This window comes from Balaenoptera borealis (genome assembly GCF_965194805.1).
Source record: "Balaenoptera borealis genome assembly, chromosome: 10".
NCBI lineage: Eukaryota > Metazoa > Chordata > Mammalia > Artiodactyla > Balaenopteridae > Balaenoptera > Balaenoptera borealis.
Window position 1 is genome coordinate 83,390,860 of NC_138874.1, and position 20,611 is coordinate 83,411,470.

Consider the following 20,611-nt stretch of genomic DNA (forward strand, 5'->3'; position numbering starts at 1 on the left):
GAGGAAGGAGAAAGAGGGCAAGGAAGGAGCTCTGCAGTTCATACTGGAGATGATGGGGCATCCACTAGAGTTGTGGCCATGCGATAAGGTATAAGGGATGGAAGAATCCACACGAAGTGGAATCTAGTGGAACCTAGATAACAGGGATGAAAGAGAAGGAAGATTAATAAAGAAAAAGGATTCTAAAGTTTGCAGATAAGTTCTCTCAGAGAAAAACATTTACGTAAAAAGGCAATCCAGCCAACAGCATTCCAAATAAACGTGTATGTGTGAACTTCGATAAAACTTGCCCATCTAGGTGTTTGGAACAAACTTATTTTTGGAAAATTTTGTACCCTTTTTAAACGAGATGAGATGGGAAAGAATGAAGGCTATGGTGGTAAAAGTGTCTTAAGCAATTTAATAAACCACAGGTATTACAAAAATGCATCATTTATGCATATGTGTAATACATATAAATAATACAAGTAATTGCCACTATTTACTTCAGTGCCTACTCTGTGCCAGGCATTTTCCATGTATCTTTCATCTAGTCAGTTAGTGCAACCAAAGCCAATCATCTAACTGCTGTGACCATGAGGAAGATATTGTTCCCACTTAACAGACAGGAATCTGGGAGTCAGGTTATGTGTAGTATACCTTGCCAGAGGGTAAAATGGCTAGTAAGGGGCAGAGCTCGGTTGCAGTTGAGACTTTTCTTGCTCAAAAAAATGCCATGCTCTTTGCCTTAGTCCATGTACTCTGTATCTGTGGTCAGGGACCATGTGGTTCAAAGAACCCGTACCTATAGCAGTATTTCCTAGTTTAGAAAAAAGGATGTGGTCCACTGACAAATTTGTTCAAAACTTTGTTACTAGAGATAGAACTGTTACGGGAGAGAAATATGTATTCTAGAATATCTGATAATATCAGTTTTAATTATGGTATGAATGTATCATTAAATTCTATGTAAAATAAAGCAATCTCATTAAAGAAGAGTGATCAGAGAGTCATAAGACACAAAAAGGGAGGGCTGTCGCTACATAAATACATAACCAAGGTGTGTCTAATTTTGAGTGGGTTGTAAAGTCGTCTGCCAACTTTTTTTTTAATTGCAAAGCCATATTGTAGTTGCCTACTTATCCTCCCATTCAAAATTAACTCAGGATGTTAGGACATGAATAATTTGACTATATTTACAGTTGAAGAAAAATGGTCATTATAAGTTACAAACCAGGGGCTTCCCTGGTGGCGCAGTGGTTGAGAATCTGCCTGCCAATGCAGGGGACACGGGTTCGAGCCCTGGTCTGGGAAGATCCCACAGGCCGCGGAGCAACTAGGCCCGTGAGCCACAGCTACTGAGCCTGCGCGTCTGGAGCTTGTGCTCTGCAACAAGAGAGGCCGTGACAGTGAGAGGCCCGCGCACCGCGATGAAGAGTGGCCCCCGCTCGCTGCAACTAGAGAAAGCCCTCGCACAGAAACGAAGACCCAACACAGCCAAAAATAAATAAATAAATAAATTAATTAATTAATTAATTAATTTAAAAAAAAAGAATCCGCCTGCCACTGCAGGGGACACGGGTTCGAGCCCTGGTCTGGGAAGATCCCACATGCCGCAGAGCCACTAAGCCTGTGCGCCACAACTACTGAGCCTGCGCTCTAGAGCCCGCAAGCCACAACTACTGAGCCCACATGCCACAGCTACTGAAGCCCGCGTGACTAGAGCCTGTGCTCCTCAACAAGAGAAGCCACCGCAATGAGAAGCCCGCACACAACAACGAAGACCCAACACAGCCAAAAATAAATAAATAAATTTATTTATTTATTTAAAAAAAAAACATAAGTTATGAACCAGAGAACCTCTAGAAGTGTCCAGTATGATACTGCCTTGCTATTTGTAGCTCCCTTTCTATGAAATGGGGAAAACAGTAATAGAACTTACCTCACAGGGTAGATAAGAAGACTAAATTAGTTAATACACATAAAGTATTTAAGAAAGAGCCTTGACAAAGTAAGCATTCACGTAAGCCAGCCAGCCCTTTCCCATCCTGTCCTATGGCTTCAGTACTTGCCTTTACAAGCTTTCTTTTTTTCTTTTTTGGCTGCGACTTGCACGCATCTTGCGGGATCTTGGTTCCCTGACTAGGGGTCGGACCCGGGCACAGCAGTGAAAGCCCCGAATCCTAACCACTAGGCCACTAGGGAACTGCTTTACAACCTTCTATATCAAGCCTCAAGCTCTACAGATACTACCTTTATCAACCTGACTCCCTCCTCTTCCTGCACCACCCCCCTCCCCCCCACACACACACGAGCACTCTCTGAATTAAGGGATGTCACGCACTCTCTGAACTCTTCAGGGCTGGGGTATGGTACACAAGAATTTTTCTGAAAGGGGAAAGTAATGGCTTCAGAAAGGGGTACTGCTCACTGTTCCAGTGTAGCAGCTTATTTTGGCATAGTGTTTGGAAATTAACTTGCTTATATTTACTTGAATTGAGGAAGAGAGAGTAGCGAAAGATCAACAGAAGATGAGTGAAGAAGTAGGTGGAGCTGAGAAAGCTCTGGAAAGTTTGGATTTTTCTACTTTTTCTCCTGTGATAAGGATCCCTTCTTGCACTCTAAAAATGTTAGACTGCTAAGCCTTATATGAATAACTAGTTGTTCTTAAGTTGATATTTATAACTTGGTGACAGTTTAGTAAGCAGTCAAAAAACATTTTGCAGGGAATAATTATAATAAATGTCTGTGCCTTTTAAAAATAGAAATTATTAATATTTTACTAATTCAGCTTAATTCAAAAGTCATTGTGAAGTTTGAACCTAGTCATTAAAGAAAGCTGTGTTTCGAATTAACTTGGTTTTTGTTTTTGTTTTTTTAATTTTTATTTATTTATTTATTTATGGCTGTGTTGGGTCTTCGTTTCTGTGCGAGGGCTTTCTCTAGTTGCGGCAAGTGGGGGCCCCTCTTCATCGCGGTGCGCGGGCCTCTCACTATCGCGGCCTCTCTTGTTGCGGAGCACAGGCTCCAGACGCGCAGACTCAGTAATTGTGGCTCATGGGCCTAGTTGCTCCGCGGCCTGTGGGATCTTCCCAGATCAGGGCTGGAACACGTGTCCCCTGCATTGGCAGGCAGATTCTCAACCACTGCGCCACCAGGGAAGCCCTTAACTTGGTTTTGATCCAGACGTTTTTATTAAAGAACAGTAAATTGGTTGAGAATTGTGACTACCTCAAATCACACATTTTAAAAGTAGTATTTTATCCTATAATGGTAATCTGCTGATGCAATTTCTTTTTTTCCCATCTTGTCAACTAAGTGAATAAAATCTCCCAAGCCACTTTGCCTTTCTGATAAGCAAACACTGAAATTTCTGAGCATCAGGACTAACATTTCTTTTGTATTAAGTAGAGTTAGTTTTCAGTTATCTATAAGGTCAATAGCATTGTGATTTTTTTTTGAGTGTTAAAATTTTGTTTCAGAATCCACATCCTTCCTAGTCTCCTTTGAAAGATGTGGTTTATATCACTTAAAGAAAGCAATTTCACTTGGGCTGGTGCTATTTAGTTGGGGAGGGAGATTCTTCACACCTTGAAAGTAGCCAACTTTTCACATCTTAGTAGAAGGATATAGAGCACTGATTTTATAACCTAGTATCCTAATAAGGAACTGTGAAAAAACATACAAAAAAGAAGAACAAAATATCTTTACCCAGGAACAGGGCCTAAAATAGTCTCCTTTGTAGACTCTAAATACAGTTAAGGCCTCTCATCTGGTGTGGCCCTAACTGGTAGTTTAGGTCAGTTTATTTTAAAAGTTGGTAAAGCAAAGTATATTCAGTGCTTTTTATTTTAACTTAAAATATATAAATGTACATTTGTTCACCAATCTTTTGACATAGTAACACTTGCTCAGTATCTCAGGAAGCCACTCAAGTCTTTTGTAGTTTTTCTATGCATCATAGGTATTCCCTGGACTCACTGAGACTGAAGGATCCCTGCTGTATATTAAGAGCACTTAATGTATTGCCGAACTATTCATCTTTGGGTTTGAAAAATAAATTTCATTGAGGGGTGACCAAAGTGTACAGATTGCCATTGTCCCTGTATACATATCTGAAATGACCAAAGCAAGAAACTCAGTTTTTATTACTTCAGATATCTTTGATTCTTCATCTATATTTTATACCGTATTTAAATTTGCTACCTGTCCAGCAAATCTTTTCTTCCAGAATGATGCAGGGAAATGATGAATCAGAATAATAATTCTGTCCTAATTACTAAGATTGTATGTTGGATTGGATCCAGTTTAGGAAAGTATGCTTTCATCTATATCAGCTCTGTCCAGTAGAAATAGAATGTGAACCACATACGTAATTTAAAGTTTTCTAATAGCCACATTAAAAAGAATAAAAATAAAGACGTAAAATAAATTTTAATAATGTACTTTATTTAATACAGTATATCAAGAAACTTACCATTTCAACACTTAATCAATATAGACGCTTAATGAGATATTTTCTCTCTTCTTCGTACTAAGTCTTTGAACACTGTGTATTTTACACTTACTAGCACATTTCAAGTGCTCAGTAGCAAATGGTTATATTAGTGCAGATTTAAATGTTGTCTTCTTGTTCTCCCAAGATTTCTTAGATTCATTCTTCGTTCTAATTACTGTTTATTCCTACTGCAGCAGTCCTCAACATGTGGTCCTCAACATCCTTTTAGATGTCCATGAGGTCAAAACTACCTTTGTAACGATACTGGGATGTTATTTGTGTTGTCTTGTTCTCTCTCATTTTCTCGAGTGTATGGTGTAGTTTTCTGTGTGACACATGATATTGCAACAGATTGAATGCAGAAACAGATATAAAAATAGATTTGCAAAATGTAAACCATGCCACTCTTCTCACTGATTTTTGTTTGGGAAAATAGTTGTCCATAAATGGGTTTATTGCTATTTTAAAAGGAATTGTACATACATAACAATAATTTTTTAAAATGCAGAGAGGCCCTGAAACTAGAAAGTTTGAGAACCACTATGCTATTGTGTGTAGCATTTCCTTTGTATTATTATAATTAATGCTTTTTATTTGGTATTACTGATGACAGATATTCTACATAAGTGAATTTTCCAACTAGCCAAGCGTTGTTGGACATTTTAGAATACCCATCATTTATTGTATGGAACATTTTCTGAAATAACATTATGTACATCTCTTCTCAAATAGGAGATACTGGACATAATTTAACATATCCTGGTGACTGGATCCCCTATGACAACTTTGCACAGCCAACTAAACCAAAGAGCTCTATGTAGAATCCATCTACCTATGCATTTGTGTGTGTTGTCTCTATAGTAAATAAAACTTCTGCCAGTCTCACTTATCTAATAGCTAGAATGCAACATTAATTTGTACTTGATATGATTTAAAATGCTAGCATTTCCAGCTGTTTGCAAAGCTAGTAGTTTAAAATATGTTGTGAATAATGAATTTTGTAAACATTACAAAATAATGAATTTTGTAAACAGTTAAAAAAATTTTACTTCAGAGACTCTAATATAGTGAGATATTATGACTTGAAAAAGTACTTCATGATGGAACAGAGCCAGCAATTATTCTTTTATCAAAGATTGGTTTAGGGACTTCACTGGCATGCATTGGTTAGGACTCCACGGCTTCCACTGCAGGGGGCAGTTATAGCAAGGAATGATATACTTTTTCAAATGTATAGGTTATTTTAATTTTATTTTTCTAATTAGCTAGTTCTGTGAACTTGAGCATATTCTTTTAATTTACCAAGATTATGCAAATTATGTAATTTACAAAGACTTTTGTAGAAAAGTATTGCATATCACTATTTTATTAATCTCTTTCTCCAATTTTCTCTGTCCTCCTTGGGAATCTACATTATAAATCTGTTAGGGATTAGAACTGATAGTTGTTAAATGGCTTTATTGGTTGAATCAGTTACTTGTGGGGTTTTTTAAAAATTATTTGAAGAGTCCACAAGTGAACAAAACAATGTTCTTTGAGATCTCCTTTTGTTAAGTAGGGGTAGAGGAAGGGGGAGAAAAATAAAATAAAATATTGAGTCTTTCCCAGATTGCTAGAATATCAAAGATTTTCCTAAAGTACAGTTAGTTTTTCTGCTTATGTTAATTTCCTCTGGTTAGGTGAGTTGCTCCTAAAGCTATTGTATTTCATTCAGCATATATCTATAAAAGTAGAGAAGATAACATCAACCACAAGAGTTGTGAAAACAGGCTGATATATGTAACATACTTCCTATCGCATGATAAATCCTTAATAAGTGATAGCTACTGTAGTGAGAAACTCTGAGCTATAGTGGTTTAAGAATACAGACATTAAGGTTATTCAGACTAGAGTTTGAATTCCCACGTCCCAGCTCTGTGAACTTCGGCATGATACTTCAGTTTCCTCATTTGTAAAATGAAGTGTAAATATGCAACTCATAGGAATGTTGTATTAAAGCACCTAATATAATAGTAGGCATATACCTAGTACTCAATACATGACTTGTTTTAGTGTGTTATTATCATAGGAGTAACCATTTGTGGAACACTCAGCGTGTCATATGTTCTGTACAAGACCTTAGATGACGTTGTCTGTGATTCTGAAACTTCAGATTCATATCCTACATCTGTTAGAAGATGACTTTATTTCAGTTGGGCAATATGTTTAACTTTTTTTAGGCTGGATCATGTAGCCTAATCCTAACACAGAAATATTGATTCAGACTTCACTGAGCCTAAATCTAGCCAAGAAGCAAGCAAAAACAAATAAAGCAAACAAACAAACAAACAAAAAAACCCAAATTCTTTGAGCAGCCAAAGATGTCACACACACACAAAATCGCATATGTACTTTCCTTATGGAAGCATTCCTCAAGTTCTCATTTAGTGCCCCTCACATCTCTGTTGCTTTGTTAGCTGAATGACTTTAGGTGAGTCTCAATCCATTTTCCTCATCTATGAAATAAAGGAGTTAAATAACTAATTTCTAAAAGTCTCTTAAGTCCAGAAACTTTTAAATTCTGTGTGTATAGTATCTGAATTTTTTTTCTGGGTTATTTTTCTATACTAATCTCTTAAAAAGAAAAACAGTAAATTTACTCTGAAGTGTAGGATCTATGCACAGGATTCCCTGGACGTCAAGCTCTGTGATGAATAAGGAATTTCTAGTCCAGCATGAAGGACCAGTATGAGACCAATTATAATTTCAGTGGAATAATTTAAGTAAATCACAAGTATACATAAGAGTGATTGAGTTTTGTGGAAATGATGACCACCAGAAAAAGCTTTGCAGAGAAGTTATGATAGAATGGGTTAGGCTGCATTTACAAGGTAGTCCCAAGTTTCAGTGTTTGAAAATTGTAAAGGCGCATTTATTGCTGATGGTATAATCTAATGTTGGTCAGCAGTGTCTCTGCTCCACATAGTGATTCGGGGACCCAAGCCAACGAATGCTCTAGCATCTCAGCTTGTAGCCTCTGGGATTATTACAGTGGAAGAAAAGAGAGAGGAACTGGAGATTGGCCCACCAGCCTTAAATGCATTAGTACTTTCTGGTCCACAAATGGCAGACATCACTTCCGCTTCTGGCCTATTAGAATTAATCAGATGGCTCCATTTAGCTGTAAGAGAGTGGGCGATGTGGGAGAGTGAATATTTGGTGAGTGTAAATGTTTTTGCAACATGGCATCTGAGTTGATTCTAAAAAGCTAAGTGGAAATCAGTCTGGGTAATGAGGAAGGAGGAAATGAAAAACTCTCTACTCTGAAAGCAAAGAAATTACGTACCTTTAGTGTAAAGAAGTGAATGTTAGGGAAGAAGTTAACTACTATATTCAATTAAGCATCTGGAAGCTGGAATATAGTATAAGTTGGAAAGGGCCGAGAGCTGAGAATAAGCCCTGAAGTAGCTTTATAGCTGAGTATTAATGTGATTTTATTTATAATTATAAAGTGCAGATTAATTATATATTATGAATTTTATAGTTATTATTTTGTGGAAAGTGTGTTAATGGATAGATTCTATGCTATAGGAAGATTGCTCTGTTATCTGAGCAACTTAAGTGCCTAGCCATATTTTTCTTAAGTCCCCTTACACCCAAAGTCCAATCTCGTGTTTAGAGAAATAAATGAACTCTAAAAAGTTTATCTTTTGACCTGAGCTTTTGAAGTTGCATCAAGAAAAGAAAACCTTTAATGAATCAACCTGCGAAGTATCATATGCATGTTAACCACTGAAAAAATATTTGTGGAGGTCACAAAAACAGTGTTACCTAAATACCAAGTTAAAATAGCAGTTAACATGAATGGAACATGTACTGTGGACAAGGAACTCTGCTCATTGTTTTACACGCATTATCTCAGTTAAACCTCACAGTAACCCTGTGAGGAAGGTACTGTTATTATCCCCATTTCCAAACTTTATCAGCCTGTAAGCAGTTAGATGGCATGACTGTTTTCCTTTTATACTTAAAACAATTTGGTCCTGGAAAAGGTAAGGCAATAATATATACAGGTTTTATCCATCTATCTATCGTGCATCTATCATCAGATTAAAATCTCTATTTTAAATGTTTATTTAAACATTTTTGCAGTAAAATAATTTAAATAGAGTGACTAGGAATTATGCTGCAATGTTAACTTTTCTGTTTTTAGGGTTTGGACAGGGGATCCAAAGGCCAGATTTCTACTTTCAGCAGTTTTATTTCAACTGTTAACCAGAAGAAAGAAGCCACTGAAAACAGAAGTTCACCTACACATCTTGTTTTCCCTAACATCAAGAATGGTAAAAAATTTTTAATTTTAAAAATTAATGTAGTTACAATTATTTAAAGTATATGTAGTATGTGTATCTTGGCGCAAGTATATTATTGAACTATTAAAAAGTAGATTTTAATTATTCAGTGTTGTTCTACTAGGTCTAGTTAGTTAATACAATAAAAAATAAGCTATAAATATTTACAGAAAGGAGCAAAATCATTATTTTTAAGTAATTGTTACCTAGAGTAAGAGAATGACATACAAAGCTCATGAATAAGAAAGTTTGGTTAGGGAGCCTGACACAATATAAACATACAAAAATTCAGTAGATTTCCTTTATTTGAGCAGTAATCAATCAGAAGAGTTGATGGAAAATATATGAAATATTTAGAAATAAACCAAGGAGAAAGTGAGCAAAACCTATACGAAGAAAAACTATGAAACTTTATCAAAAGACTAAAAGGTGGTTTGAATGGAAAAACTTAAATATCATAGAGATGTCAGATACACCAATTTACTCTCTAACATTTAATGAATTTTTCAACAGTTTTTTGGGGGGAAACTTAAGAAAATGATGCTCTATTTGATTTATAAGAATAAATGAGAGGATGCAAGAAAAAATAATGAGGGAACCCATTCCTTCTTATTACTATATATCATAAAGCTGTACCAATGATAGGACTACCACCAAGATAGCCAAATACATGGAGATGGATCAGTAAAACATATTGTATATAAATGATATTAAATTATTCAAAAGATGGAATTAGGCCAACTAGCCAACTTTTTGAAAATGGTAACTTTAGATTTTTAAAAACTACAAAAGTACCAGAAGAAAACACAGGAAATTGTTTTTATAATAAAATTCTTGGAGTGATAACAATGTGAACAGCCATAAAACAAAAAAAATTGAAAAGTTTGAAGACATAAGAAAATTTAAAACTTCTATAGGAATTTTAGAAGGTCATAAACAAAGTTAACGTAAGATGTCATAGTCAGTGAAAACAAATCCTTGAATCAGAGATCATTAATAAATCAGTAAAATGAACATTTCATTAGGAAAAAAAGACAAAGGGTATGAACAGACCAATCAAAAAAGGAAATATGAATAATTAATACACGTGAAAGGATGCTCAGTCTCACTAGTATTAAAGGAAGTACAGATTAAAACAAGGAGTTAACATTTCCCTACTCAGTGGCAGAGAATGAAGGCATGTGTATCTGTGGGGTTGTCTAGGGAGTGTGAAAATCGGCACTTTTATGAGTAGAGGGCTTGGAAATTGATACAACTTTTCTGGAGAGCAAATTATTTGACATACATTAATTTTTTTAAATGTTCATATACTCGCTGACCCAGTGTTACCTTTCTAGGAATTTATTCTAAGGAAATAACGTATGTTGAAAGACCTATGGAAAGAATGTACATTGTTTATAATAGTGGTATTTGAAACAATCTAAATGAATTGGTTGACTAAATTATGGTAAACCATATTGTAAATACCATGCTTTTATTAAGAGAAATGTGATAAGTATATAAATTTTCTAGGAGAAATACTTATAATACATTGTAAAATGAAAAATGCAAGTTACACAGTAATAGGCAGCATATGACTCCAATTTTTTTAAGTGTGGGGAAACCTTTTATACTTCTTTCAGCAGAATAAAGAAGTATGGAAGGATGCCCACCAGCCTGTTAATGGTTTCCTCAGGAAAGTAGGATTGGTTGGATATTATTAATATGCTCTATTTCTTTATACAACTCTATAGTGTTTTATCACAGGGAACATATACTACTTGCATAATTTTAAGTGCCCCTTGCCCTGTAATGAAACAAAACAAATCTGCAAAGGTTTAAATGTCCCTCACACCTGGACAAAAAAAAAAACAAACCTCAGAATGTTTAAGGACCTTGTTCCTGGTAAATTGCTGTGTCCATAAGCTGCATGTGGCATAAATTATTCTTGCACGTATTTTCTGTTGACACTCCAAAGAATTGCTAGACCTATTCTACACTCTTGCAAGTTAGTATGTATATTGTCTCATTTATCAACCTTTGCCTTTGGTAATTTCTTTCTTCTTTTATTTATTTTTCTTTTTTTTAGATTTTATTTTATTTTTTTATACAGCAGGTTCTTATTAGTTATCTGTTTTATACATATTAGTGTATATATGTCAACCCCGATCTCCCAAGTCATCCCACCACCACCACCACCCCCACCCCTGCCCCACTTTCCCCCCTTGGTGTCCATACGTTTGTTCTCTACATCTGTGTCTCTATTTCTGCCTTGCAAACCAGTTCATCTGTACCGTTTTTCTAGATTCCACACATATGTATTAATGTACGATATTTGTTTTTCTCTTTCGGACTTAATTCACTCTGTATGACAGTCTCTAGGTCCATCCACGTCTCTACAAATGACCCAGTTTCGTTTCTTTTAATGGCTGAGTAATATTCCATTGTATATATGTACCACATCTTCTTTATCCATTCGTCTGTCAATGGTCATTTAGGTTGCTTCCATGACCTGGCTGTTGTAAATAGTGCTGCAGTGAACATTGGAGTGCATGTGTCTTTTTGAATTATGGTTTTCTCTGGGTATATGCCCAGTAGTGGGATTGCTGGGTCATATGGTAATTCTATTTTTCGTTTTTAAGGAACCTCATACTGTTCTCCATAATGGCTCTATCAATTTACATTCCCACCAACAGTGCAAGAGGGTTCCCTTTTCTCCACACCCTCTCCAGCATTTGTTGTTCATAGATTTTCTGATGATGCCCATTCTAACCTGTGTGAGGTGATACCTCATTGTAGTTTTGATTTGCATTTCTCTAATAATTAGTGATGTTGAGCATCTTTTCATGTACCTCTTGGCCATCTGTATGTCTTCTTTGGAGAAATGTCTATTTAGGTCTTCTGCCCATTTTTTGACTGGGTTGTTGGTTTTTTTAATACTGAGCTGCATGAGCTGTTTGTATATTTTGGAGATTAGTACTTTGTCCATTGATTCATTTGCAAATATTTTCTCCCATTCTAAGGGTTGTCTTTTCATCTTGTTTATAGTTTCCTTTGCTGTGCAAAAGCTTTGAAGTTTCTTTAGATCCCATTTGTTTATTTTTGTTTTTATTTCCATTACTCTAGGAGGTGGGTCAAAAATGATCTTGCTGTGATTTATGTCATGGAATGTTCTGCCTATGTTTTCCTCTAAGAGTTTTATAGTGTCTGGCCTTGCATTTAGGTCTTTAATCCATTTTGAGTTTATTTTTGTGTACGGTGTTAGGGAGCGTCCTAATTTCATTCTTTTACATGTAGCTGTCCAGTTTTCCAGCGCCACTTATTGAAGAGACTGTCTTTTCTCCATTGTATATCCTTGCCTCCTTTGTCATAGATTAGTCGACCATAGGTGTGTAGGTTTATCTGTGGGCTTTCTGTCCTGTTCCATTGATCTACATTTCTGTTTTTGTGCCAGTACCATATTGTCTTGATTACTGTAGCTTTGTAGTATAGTCTGAAGTCAGGGAGTCTGATTCCTCCAGGTCTGTTTTTTCCCTCAAGATTGCTTTGGCTATTCGGGGTCTTTCTTCTTTTATTTACATACACACATACAAGCATATTTCATTACCTCAGTCTTACTCTAAGGAGGCACCAGTGCCCGTATGTCACAGTCCTGCAACCCACAACAAAACAAACTTATAATTGTGATACCATTATACCATAAATAAATAAAATGAGCCTATTTGATGGGGGAGAGGAGTTGAGAGAGATGATTTCTATTTTAGACATTAACTAGATACTAACTGTAACCTTTATTTGTATAATATTTACAATTTAGGGAAGCCTTTCATGTAATTTTCTTTGAGCAATCACATAAAATAGAATAGGTATTAGAATCGTTGCCGTTTAGTTTTCTGTTGCTGCTTAACGAATTATCACAAACCTAATGTCTTAAAAACAACACCATTTATTAGCTCACAGCTCTTTAAGTCAGAGGTCTTGGTGGGTGTGGCTGGGTTTTCTACTTGGGGGTCTCTCAAGGTGGAAGCTGGGCTGGACTCTGGGGAAGAATCCTCCTCCGAGGTCCTCAGGTTGCTGGCGGAACTCACTGTTTGCAGTTGAGACTGAGATCCCGTCTCCTCGCTGACTGTCAGCCAGGGCTGCTCTCAGCTTCCAGGGACCCTCACAGGTTGCCACGGGCTGCCCCCAGGCCCTTTGGCGGTATCCCAGCCTACTGTTTCAGGGCTGGCAGCAGGATCCCTTGTGTCCAATCCCCTTAGTGCTTCCAATGCCTCTGCCTTTGCCTTCTGCAACCAGTGGGAGAAAGCTCTCTACTTATAAAGGCCTCACGTTACAAGGTTTTGCCTACCTGGATAATCTCCCTATTTTAAGGTCAACCAGTTAGTAGCCTTAATTAGATCTGCACAACCCCTTTTGTCATGTTATATAAGGTGATCAGGATGGAACACCAGGAGGCTGAGAATCGTCCAGCCATCTTAAAATTCTGCTTCTCACACCCATAAGAAAATTGGGGCTCAGACGGGGTAAGTGACTTGGCCACAGTCATGCTGCTAAGTGACAGAAGCACAATTCAATCCCACATTTTCTGACAACAGAACTCTTGTTCTGAGAGACAGAGGAAACTCCTGATTGACTTGTTTCTCTTGCCTGATTAATCATATCACATTAATCACACAACTCTAATTACATCATCTCCATACTCCCTAGCTTCCAAAATTAAATAAAAATTTTTCACCTTGACACGCAAGGATATTCGTAATATGACAGCTTTTCAACTTTATCTCCTGTCTTTCTCCTACATACTTACATTTCAACTATTCTCCGGGATGCCTCACACCTTTTTACCACAGAGTTTTTGCAGTGTTTTCCCACTGCCTGGAACACTTTCTCCCCTCTTCTCTTCCTGTCAGATCCTGTCTGTTCTTCAAAGCTACCTTTTTACTAAACCTTTACTGATTCTCCCTAACCAGATGTAATTCTTCCCTTCTTACAATTTAGGGTTTTTTTTCTCACCTCTTTTAGTCTCTCAACCTTGTGTAGTATCATTTGTGTACTTTAATCTCCTAGACTGTATGTTTCAAGAGGGAATAAATACCTTTGTAACCCCTGCAGAGCCTAGGACAGTCCCCTTGTTCATCAGGGGATCTTAGCAAGTATTTATCGCATAGGGTGAAACAAGAGGGAACTCGGGACTGGAAAGAGCTGTGCGAGTGGACGCACCAGAGCAGTAACAACAGCAGCCACACCAGCGACTTCATATAGTGCCCACTGTGTGTCGGGCACAGTTCCAAGCACTGTACACATATAGACTCCAGTAGTCCCTACAGCAGCCTGAGATCGGAATTATTTTCCTAGTCCAAGGGTAAGGAAACTTAAGCCACAGAGAGTTGTTAAGTGCTTGCCCTGCATGAATTTATGTAGCTAATGAATGGCAGAGACAGAAAAAGGAAAAGAGAGTCAAAGGTAGTTTAAAAGAAGGAGAGTTGGTAAAAAGAAAAGGAAATGAGCCCTGAAGGAACTAAGAGACCCAGGTTGTGCTATGACTTGGAAATTCAAGGGAAAAGAAAATTTAAAGAAGAGGATTTAGTCAATAATGCCATTGATAAGAGAGGACAAGATGAGTAAGCCCGGAGGCAGAGCCAAGGATTTGTTGGTTAATGTGTTTATTGGTGACTTTGAGAACAGTTTCAGTAGGATGGGATGAGGAGAATTCCAATTGTAAAAACTTAAGGGGTAGATCTAATTAAGGCTACTAATTGGTTGACCTTAAAATAGGGAGATTATCCAGGTAGGCAAAACCTTGTAACGTGAGGCCTTTACAAGCAGAGAGCTTTCTCCCACTGGTTGCAGAAGGCAAAGGCAGAGGCACTGGAAGCACTAAGGGGATTGGACACAAGGGATCCTGCTGCCAGCCCTGAAACAGTAGGCTGGGATACTGCCAAAGGGCCTGGGGGCAGCCCGTGGCAACCTGTGAGGGTCCCTGGAAGCTGAGAGCAGCCCTGGCTGACAGTCAGCGAGGAGACGGGACCTCAGTCTCAACTGCAAACAGTGAGTTCCGCCAGCAACCTGAGGACCTCGGAGGAGGATTCTTCCCCAGAGTCCAGCCCAGCTTCCACCTTGAGAGACCCCCAAGTAGAAAACCCAGCCACACCCACCAAGACCTCTGACTTAAAGAGCTGTGAGCTGATAAATGGTGTTACCACTAATCTGGTAAGAATCTAGGGCCAGTGTAGACAGCCTTTAGAGTAGCTTGAACTGGAAGGAAGAAAGAAAGAACAGTGGAATCTTTTTTTTTTTTTTTTTTAAAGCCAAGTCAGATAAAATTTTTTTTAACATCTTTATTGGAGTATAATTGCTTTACAATGGTGTGTTATAAAGCAGAAACTAGAACAGTGGAATCTTGCAGGGTAGCGTGGTCAAGCGAAAAGATCTGACACAGGGAGAGGTTAAAGTTGCACTAGGAACATAAAATAATAAAATGAACAGAGAGAATAGAGAAGTGGTATAAGAATAGGATCCAGGATGAAGACAGGCATAGGGGTTGAGGTGTTGGCTCCAGCAAGGAAAGAAGGGCACTTCTTGCTCAGACTATGGACTTGAGGGAAGAGAGCAAGTAGGAGAAGGAAATGGAAGTTTTTCTTGCCATGAGTTTAGTCATCTCCTTGGAGAATGTGTTAGTTTCCTAGGGCTTCTGCAACAAAACACCACAAACTTGGTGGCTTAAAACAATAGAAATTTGTTCTCTCCTGGTTCTGGAGGCTATAAGTCTAAAATCCAGGTGTTGGCCGGGTTGGTTCCTTTCGAAGCTTCTGAGGGAGAATCTGTTCCATGCCTCTCTCCTAGCTTCTGCTGGTTGCCAGCAATTCTTGGTGTCCCTTGGCTTGTAGATGCCTCACTGCAATCTCTGCCTCTATCTTTACATGGCCTTCTCTCCTGTATGTCTTTCTGTGCCCAAATTTCTCTCTTCTTGTAAGGATGCCAGTCCCTGGATTAGGGCCCATCCCAATCCAGTATGACCTCATCTTAATTCAGTTACAACTACAAAGACCTTATTTCCAAATAAAGTCACATTAACAGGTCCTGGGGGTTTAGGACTTCAACATATCTTTCTGGCTGACACAGCTCAGCCTACAGCAGAGGGTTAGAAACCTTATGAACACTGAATTGTCTGCTAAGGAGAATGACAGGGAGTCACAAGGAAAGGATGCATCGCCGTAACCTTCTTCGTTTGGGCTGTTTGTTCAAATTCCTTAGCTTTTGATTCCCACTGAGGCTATACTCCATTCTTTCTACACTGCTGCTATCTTGATCTCTGAGCCCAGCTCACCAGCGTGTTGCCCACCCCTGCCTGTCTCCTCCCTGGGTGCACGTATTGACTCAGAACGTGGTCCACCTACTTGGGCTCCCGCCACTTGTCTGCTTCCCTCTCATCTGTTCCATTATCGTGGAATCTGCACTCAGCCCGACCCTAAACTTGGAGTATTTGTATATATGTCACTCTATAGGAATAGGCCTTTTAGCAGACTTCCTTTACCATGTTGGAACTCCTAGTGCTGACTTCTCCTAGCTGTCCTGTCTGGATGCTGCTTGAATTCGGCATGGAGTTCATAATGTCAAGGCTGCTGCAAAAGAAGTCTTTTATTGAGTGGGAAGTTAGACAAAGTCTTCCAAATGTAAGCGTGTTTATAATTCCTTGATCTTTTGCGAAGCCTCTCTTGCCAATAAGATTGTTTCCTCAAAGATGCCTCATTCTTGGCATTTCTTACAATTTCCCTCCCTCTAGCGGGACCTGTGCTGGGTATTCTCTAACAGCTTGTCTCCCCGTCTGATCTTCAAGTGGTATTAGAGAAGCTGCAAAAGCCCAGCGTGGGTTTACCTAACAGCTGAGGGATGCCTTTCCTCCCTGTAGATCACATGACTAGGTATGCCTCTCGAGTTGGCTGTCCTTTGAAAGATCAGAGAAATGTGGGAGTTTTACCTACTATAACAGCTGCTGGGGATGATACATCTTCAGAAAAACAATGTAAATGGTAAGTAATGGTGCGGGGTGGTAAGCACTACATCCTCTCTTACTCTTTTGTACCTTCCTTTCTACAGTGGTTACGCCCCTGTCAGATTATTTAAAACATCTTTAAACAGCACAGACCATCTCTAAAGGAAAGGAAATAATTCCTCTCCAAACCTTTTAAAATATCTTTGCGCTCTTGGTAATTCAGAAGGAGTTGACGTTAACTCTGACAGTGCTCCGGGGCGCTGTTCCTCTCCCAGCTCAGTCTGTTTTATGAGTTTACTCTAGAAGAGCCCTGAGGTGACGTAATGAACCGTGCAGTTTTTACACACTCTGGAGAAATGCGTTCCATGCTCTTTGCTGCTCTGAAAGAGCCAAGAGAACAGAGTGGTCTTCAGCTCAGATGGTGCTGGATCTGTGTGTGGTGGGATGCTGTGATCTATTCGCAGGTGAAGTACCACAGAGTTTTCACAGTTTCTCCAAAAGCAGCTTTAGAGGCAGACAGGGAAACAAACTGTGAGAAGAAACCCAGCACAGGACTTGCCATCTGGGGAGAGAAAAGTACTCACAATAACTGTTGTAGGATTTCCATCTTAGAAAAAGTATCTCCAAGGCCTCAAATGACCCCATTTCCAGGATTCCTGGGAGAATGAATTGATTTTGGACTAAACCTCCAAGATCCTTTTGTAGGTCAGAGTCAGTAATCTTGGACTTAGCTTTTCTTAACCATGCCTATGGGAGCGATATATCTGTCAAGAGCTTAGAGTACCTTGCTGCATTGATTTGTTGATTCATCTGTCTCTTTACTAGTCTATAAACTCCTTAAGCTTCTTTTTGGAGAGGGAAAAGCCTAGTCTAATTTTTTTTTATATTAAAGTTAATTTTTTGAATGGATAGCACACTTCTGTGTTTCAAAAATCAAAACTATAAAATTAGGTGTGTTTCAGATGTCTCACTTTCACACTCTTCCCTGCTGTCTTCTGTATTCTTTCCTGTGTTTCTTTATGTAAATGAAAGCAAATATAAATATTCATGTTGATTTTCCACTTTATCTTAAAATAAAGTAACTACCTACACATTATCCAGGACCTTGTTTTTTTTCTTAATGTACCCTGGATATCTTTCTATGTCAGTACATAAAGAGCTTCCTTACTCTTTTTTTGTAATTATATTCCATTGTATTGGGCTTACTAAGATCCTATGAAAATAAATTAGTTGTTTTTTTTGTCTTTTGCTATTGTAAACAATGCCCCAATGAATGGCTCTGTACATATGTCATTTTGTTCCTATGCAAGTTTATCTGTAGGGTTTCTTAGAAGTGGAATTGTTGAGTCCAACAGTAAGTGCATATGCAATTTCTGTGTATCTCCAGGATCCAGTGTCCATGGTACACAGAGTCTTTACTCAGTAAATAATTTACTGAATGAGGAAATATATGGGAGGTACTTTTTCTGGGTTTCTGGCCAGTTCACCCTGTAACCTATCTCAAGGCTACAATAAATTCTCTAAGATACGTCCAGTATAGGGCATCTATTCTATTAGAGATAACCTTGTATAAAAAGGACTTTCGAATATTTTTATAACTAGACCCATAAAAGAACATTTTATGTATGCTTTCATTGTAGTTTTACAAACACACACACCATTGAACTTAGTAAAAAGTACATCTCCAAACACTAATGAATGTGTCACTTTATTTGGCTCTGATGGCTAAAGTCCTGTGAGTCAGAGTGGGGTTTTTTTCCCCTTCTTTCTTCCTTTCTCTCTCCCACCTTCAATTTTATTTTTTGCCAAATGTTCAGAAAAGTCATCCTATAGACAAGGATGTAAACACCACCTGTTATGAGTAATCCACTCTGGTCTCTCCCTGTTTCCACGGCTTGCCACTACTGAAGTAGTCAGAAGCAGTACAGAGTACTGAACTGCTAGAGGGATCCTTCAAATTGTAGCTCGCTTATTACCTGCCCAGCACTCGCAGGTTGTCAATTATGATACTAAATAAGAACTGCGTCTTTGAGTTTACTACTACTAGTAGCTGTCATTAGGACCTTAGACGTTAAACCTAGCCCTCAAGACCCTTCGTTTACTCACCTATAGACTGAGAAAATGGGGAATTATGAGTTGTAAAATATCTTCTACACCTGAGTTTTTTGATTTAAAGGGTTAATTTGCCAACATACTGATTTTGTTTGATCCTTGTTGAGTTTTGTTTGACATTTCATAGTTTACTAGCACCTACTTCCATGTAAATTTAGGATTCAGTTTTGCTACTTGTTTTTATACATGATAGAAAGTTCAGCTTTATTCTGTAATCTAGTCATACAGCATTCTGCCACATTTTTCATCCGCAGAGAACCACTGAAGCTGGCCCAGGTTCAATGGGAAAAGAATTAGACTCCATCTTTTGATGGGAGGAATATCAAAGAATTTATGGACATATTTTAAAACTACCACGTTATGTGAATTGTAAGATGCAGATCCAGAAAGAGAAGCCAGGTCTTTTGAGGCTTATTTCAGAACTTTTTCCTTTACCCTGTTGTAGGGCAGGAGGTTGTAACTAAAATCAGGTGTTTAAATGAACATATTCATGTTAAGTTTCCAGGCTCCTTCCATTTTTCTATTATAGGTCATTATATTACATTGAATAATAGAGAATTTTTACCTTTTTTGGTCAGTTTATAAGTCCTGTCCATTTTGTTCTTAAAAGTTTTAGAGATGGAAGTTAGAAATTCTTGAACCAGTGGTTTTCAAACCTATTTTTGTTACTTTTATTTTCGGAGCAAAACACATTTTGAAAAACAATTTTTCTCAGACCATCAGTATATTAAGCAGAGAAAAGCTGAGCTTCCCTGAGTAGACACATCGACACAGCACCATTCCCCTGAGGTGGCCCTTGAAGTTCTTCTTAGGAGCCTTGGGAACAACAGACTTAGGCCATCTGTTTCATTTTATAATGTCACAGCTGAGGCCCAAGGAGTTTCATTGACTTGTCCACGGTTATGAAAGTTAGTATCCTAGCCAGCAACAGGACCTAGGGCCTTACTTCCAAGGCTGGTGCTTTCTCCATTACTTATTACTTATTTAATTACAAATTATTTGGGATGACACTTAGGGTATAGCATTTTGCAACAGTGTGTCACCAGCAGCAAACCTTTATATCAGTGTTTCCTCTCCAGCAGTAGGGGGTTAAGGAAGAGAGACCCAGGTTCCTCCTATTGAACACCTAACCTACATAGAGACTCTTGTTACCTTTGATGCTGCTCTAGCTACCTGTGATGGCCGACCAGGAACTGTCTTCAGTCTCCTAATCATATGACCAGTTTACAGTGTCAGTCTTCATCCTGGTGGTGCAGCTGTGGAAAGCTACATATTACTCGTCTCCAACCAGAGTCAACCTGCACTAGCTTCTTGAAAACAGTGAGCTGGTAAAATTTGGCTAATAATCTCACACCCATATATATCGTTATATTATGATCTTCACATTTTTAAAAATACACTACCAGCCCCCACCATAACCCTTATTTTTCTTGCATGGCATTAAGTGTTTTACTTAATGTTTCTAAGCAACCAACTAAAATTGGCAACACTACATTAAAAGAAAGGGAGAATGATTACCGTTTATCAGTTTAGCACAGAGTAGTCCCAAGTATTGGCTGAATGAAACCTAAATGACAGGTTCACTGGTAAATATATTTTGACTTTGTTCAGCGTATTACGATATTCTGTATTGCAGAGAAAGCTGCATATGATAGAACAAAGATTTGCCTGTTCTATTTATAATATCGGTTTGAGATTTAATTAATCCTTCATCACCAC

General features: G+C 38.1%; 1 protein-coding gene across 3 annotated transcripts in view; it reads left to right on the forward strand.

Moving 5' to 3' along the window:
* HECTD2 (HECT domain E3 ubiquitin protein ligase 2) overlaps positions 1-20,611 on the forward strand; it is an 86,758-nt gene that overhangs the window by 4,798 nt on the left and 61,349 nt on the right. For all 3 annotated transcript variants that reach the window (XM_082339437.1, XM_082339439.1, XM_082339438.1), the window contains exon 2: positions 8,670-8,799. In XM_082339437.1, the coding sequence (XP_082195563.1) occupies positions 8,670-8,799 (130 nt within the window). The remainder of the gene's footprint in view (positions 1-8,669; positions 8,800-20,611) is intronic.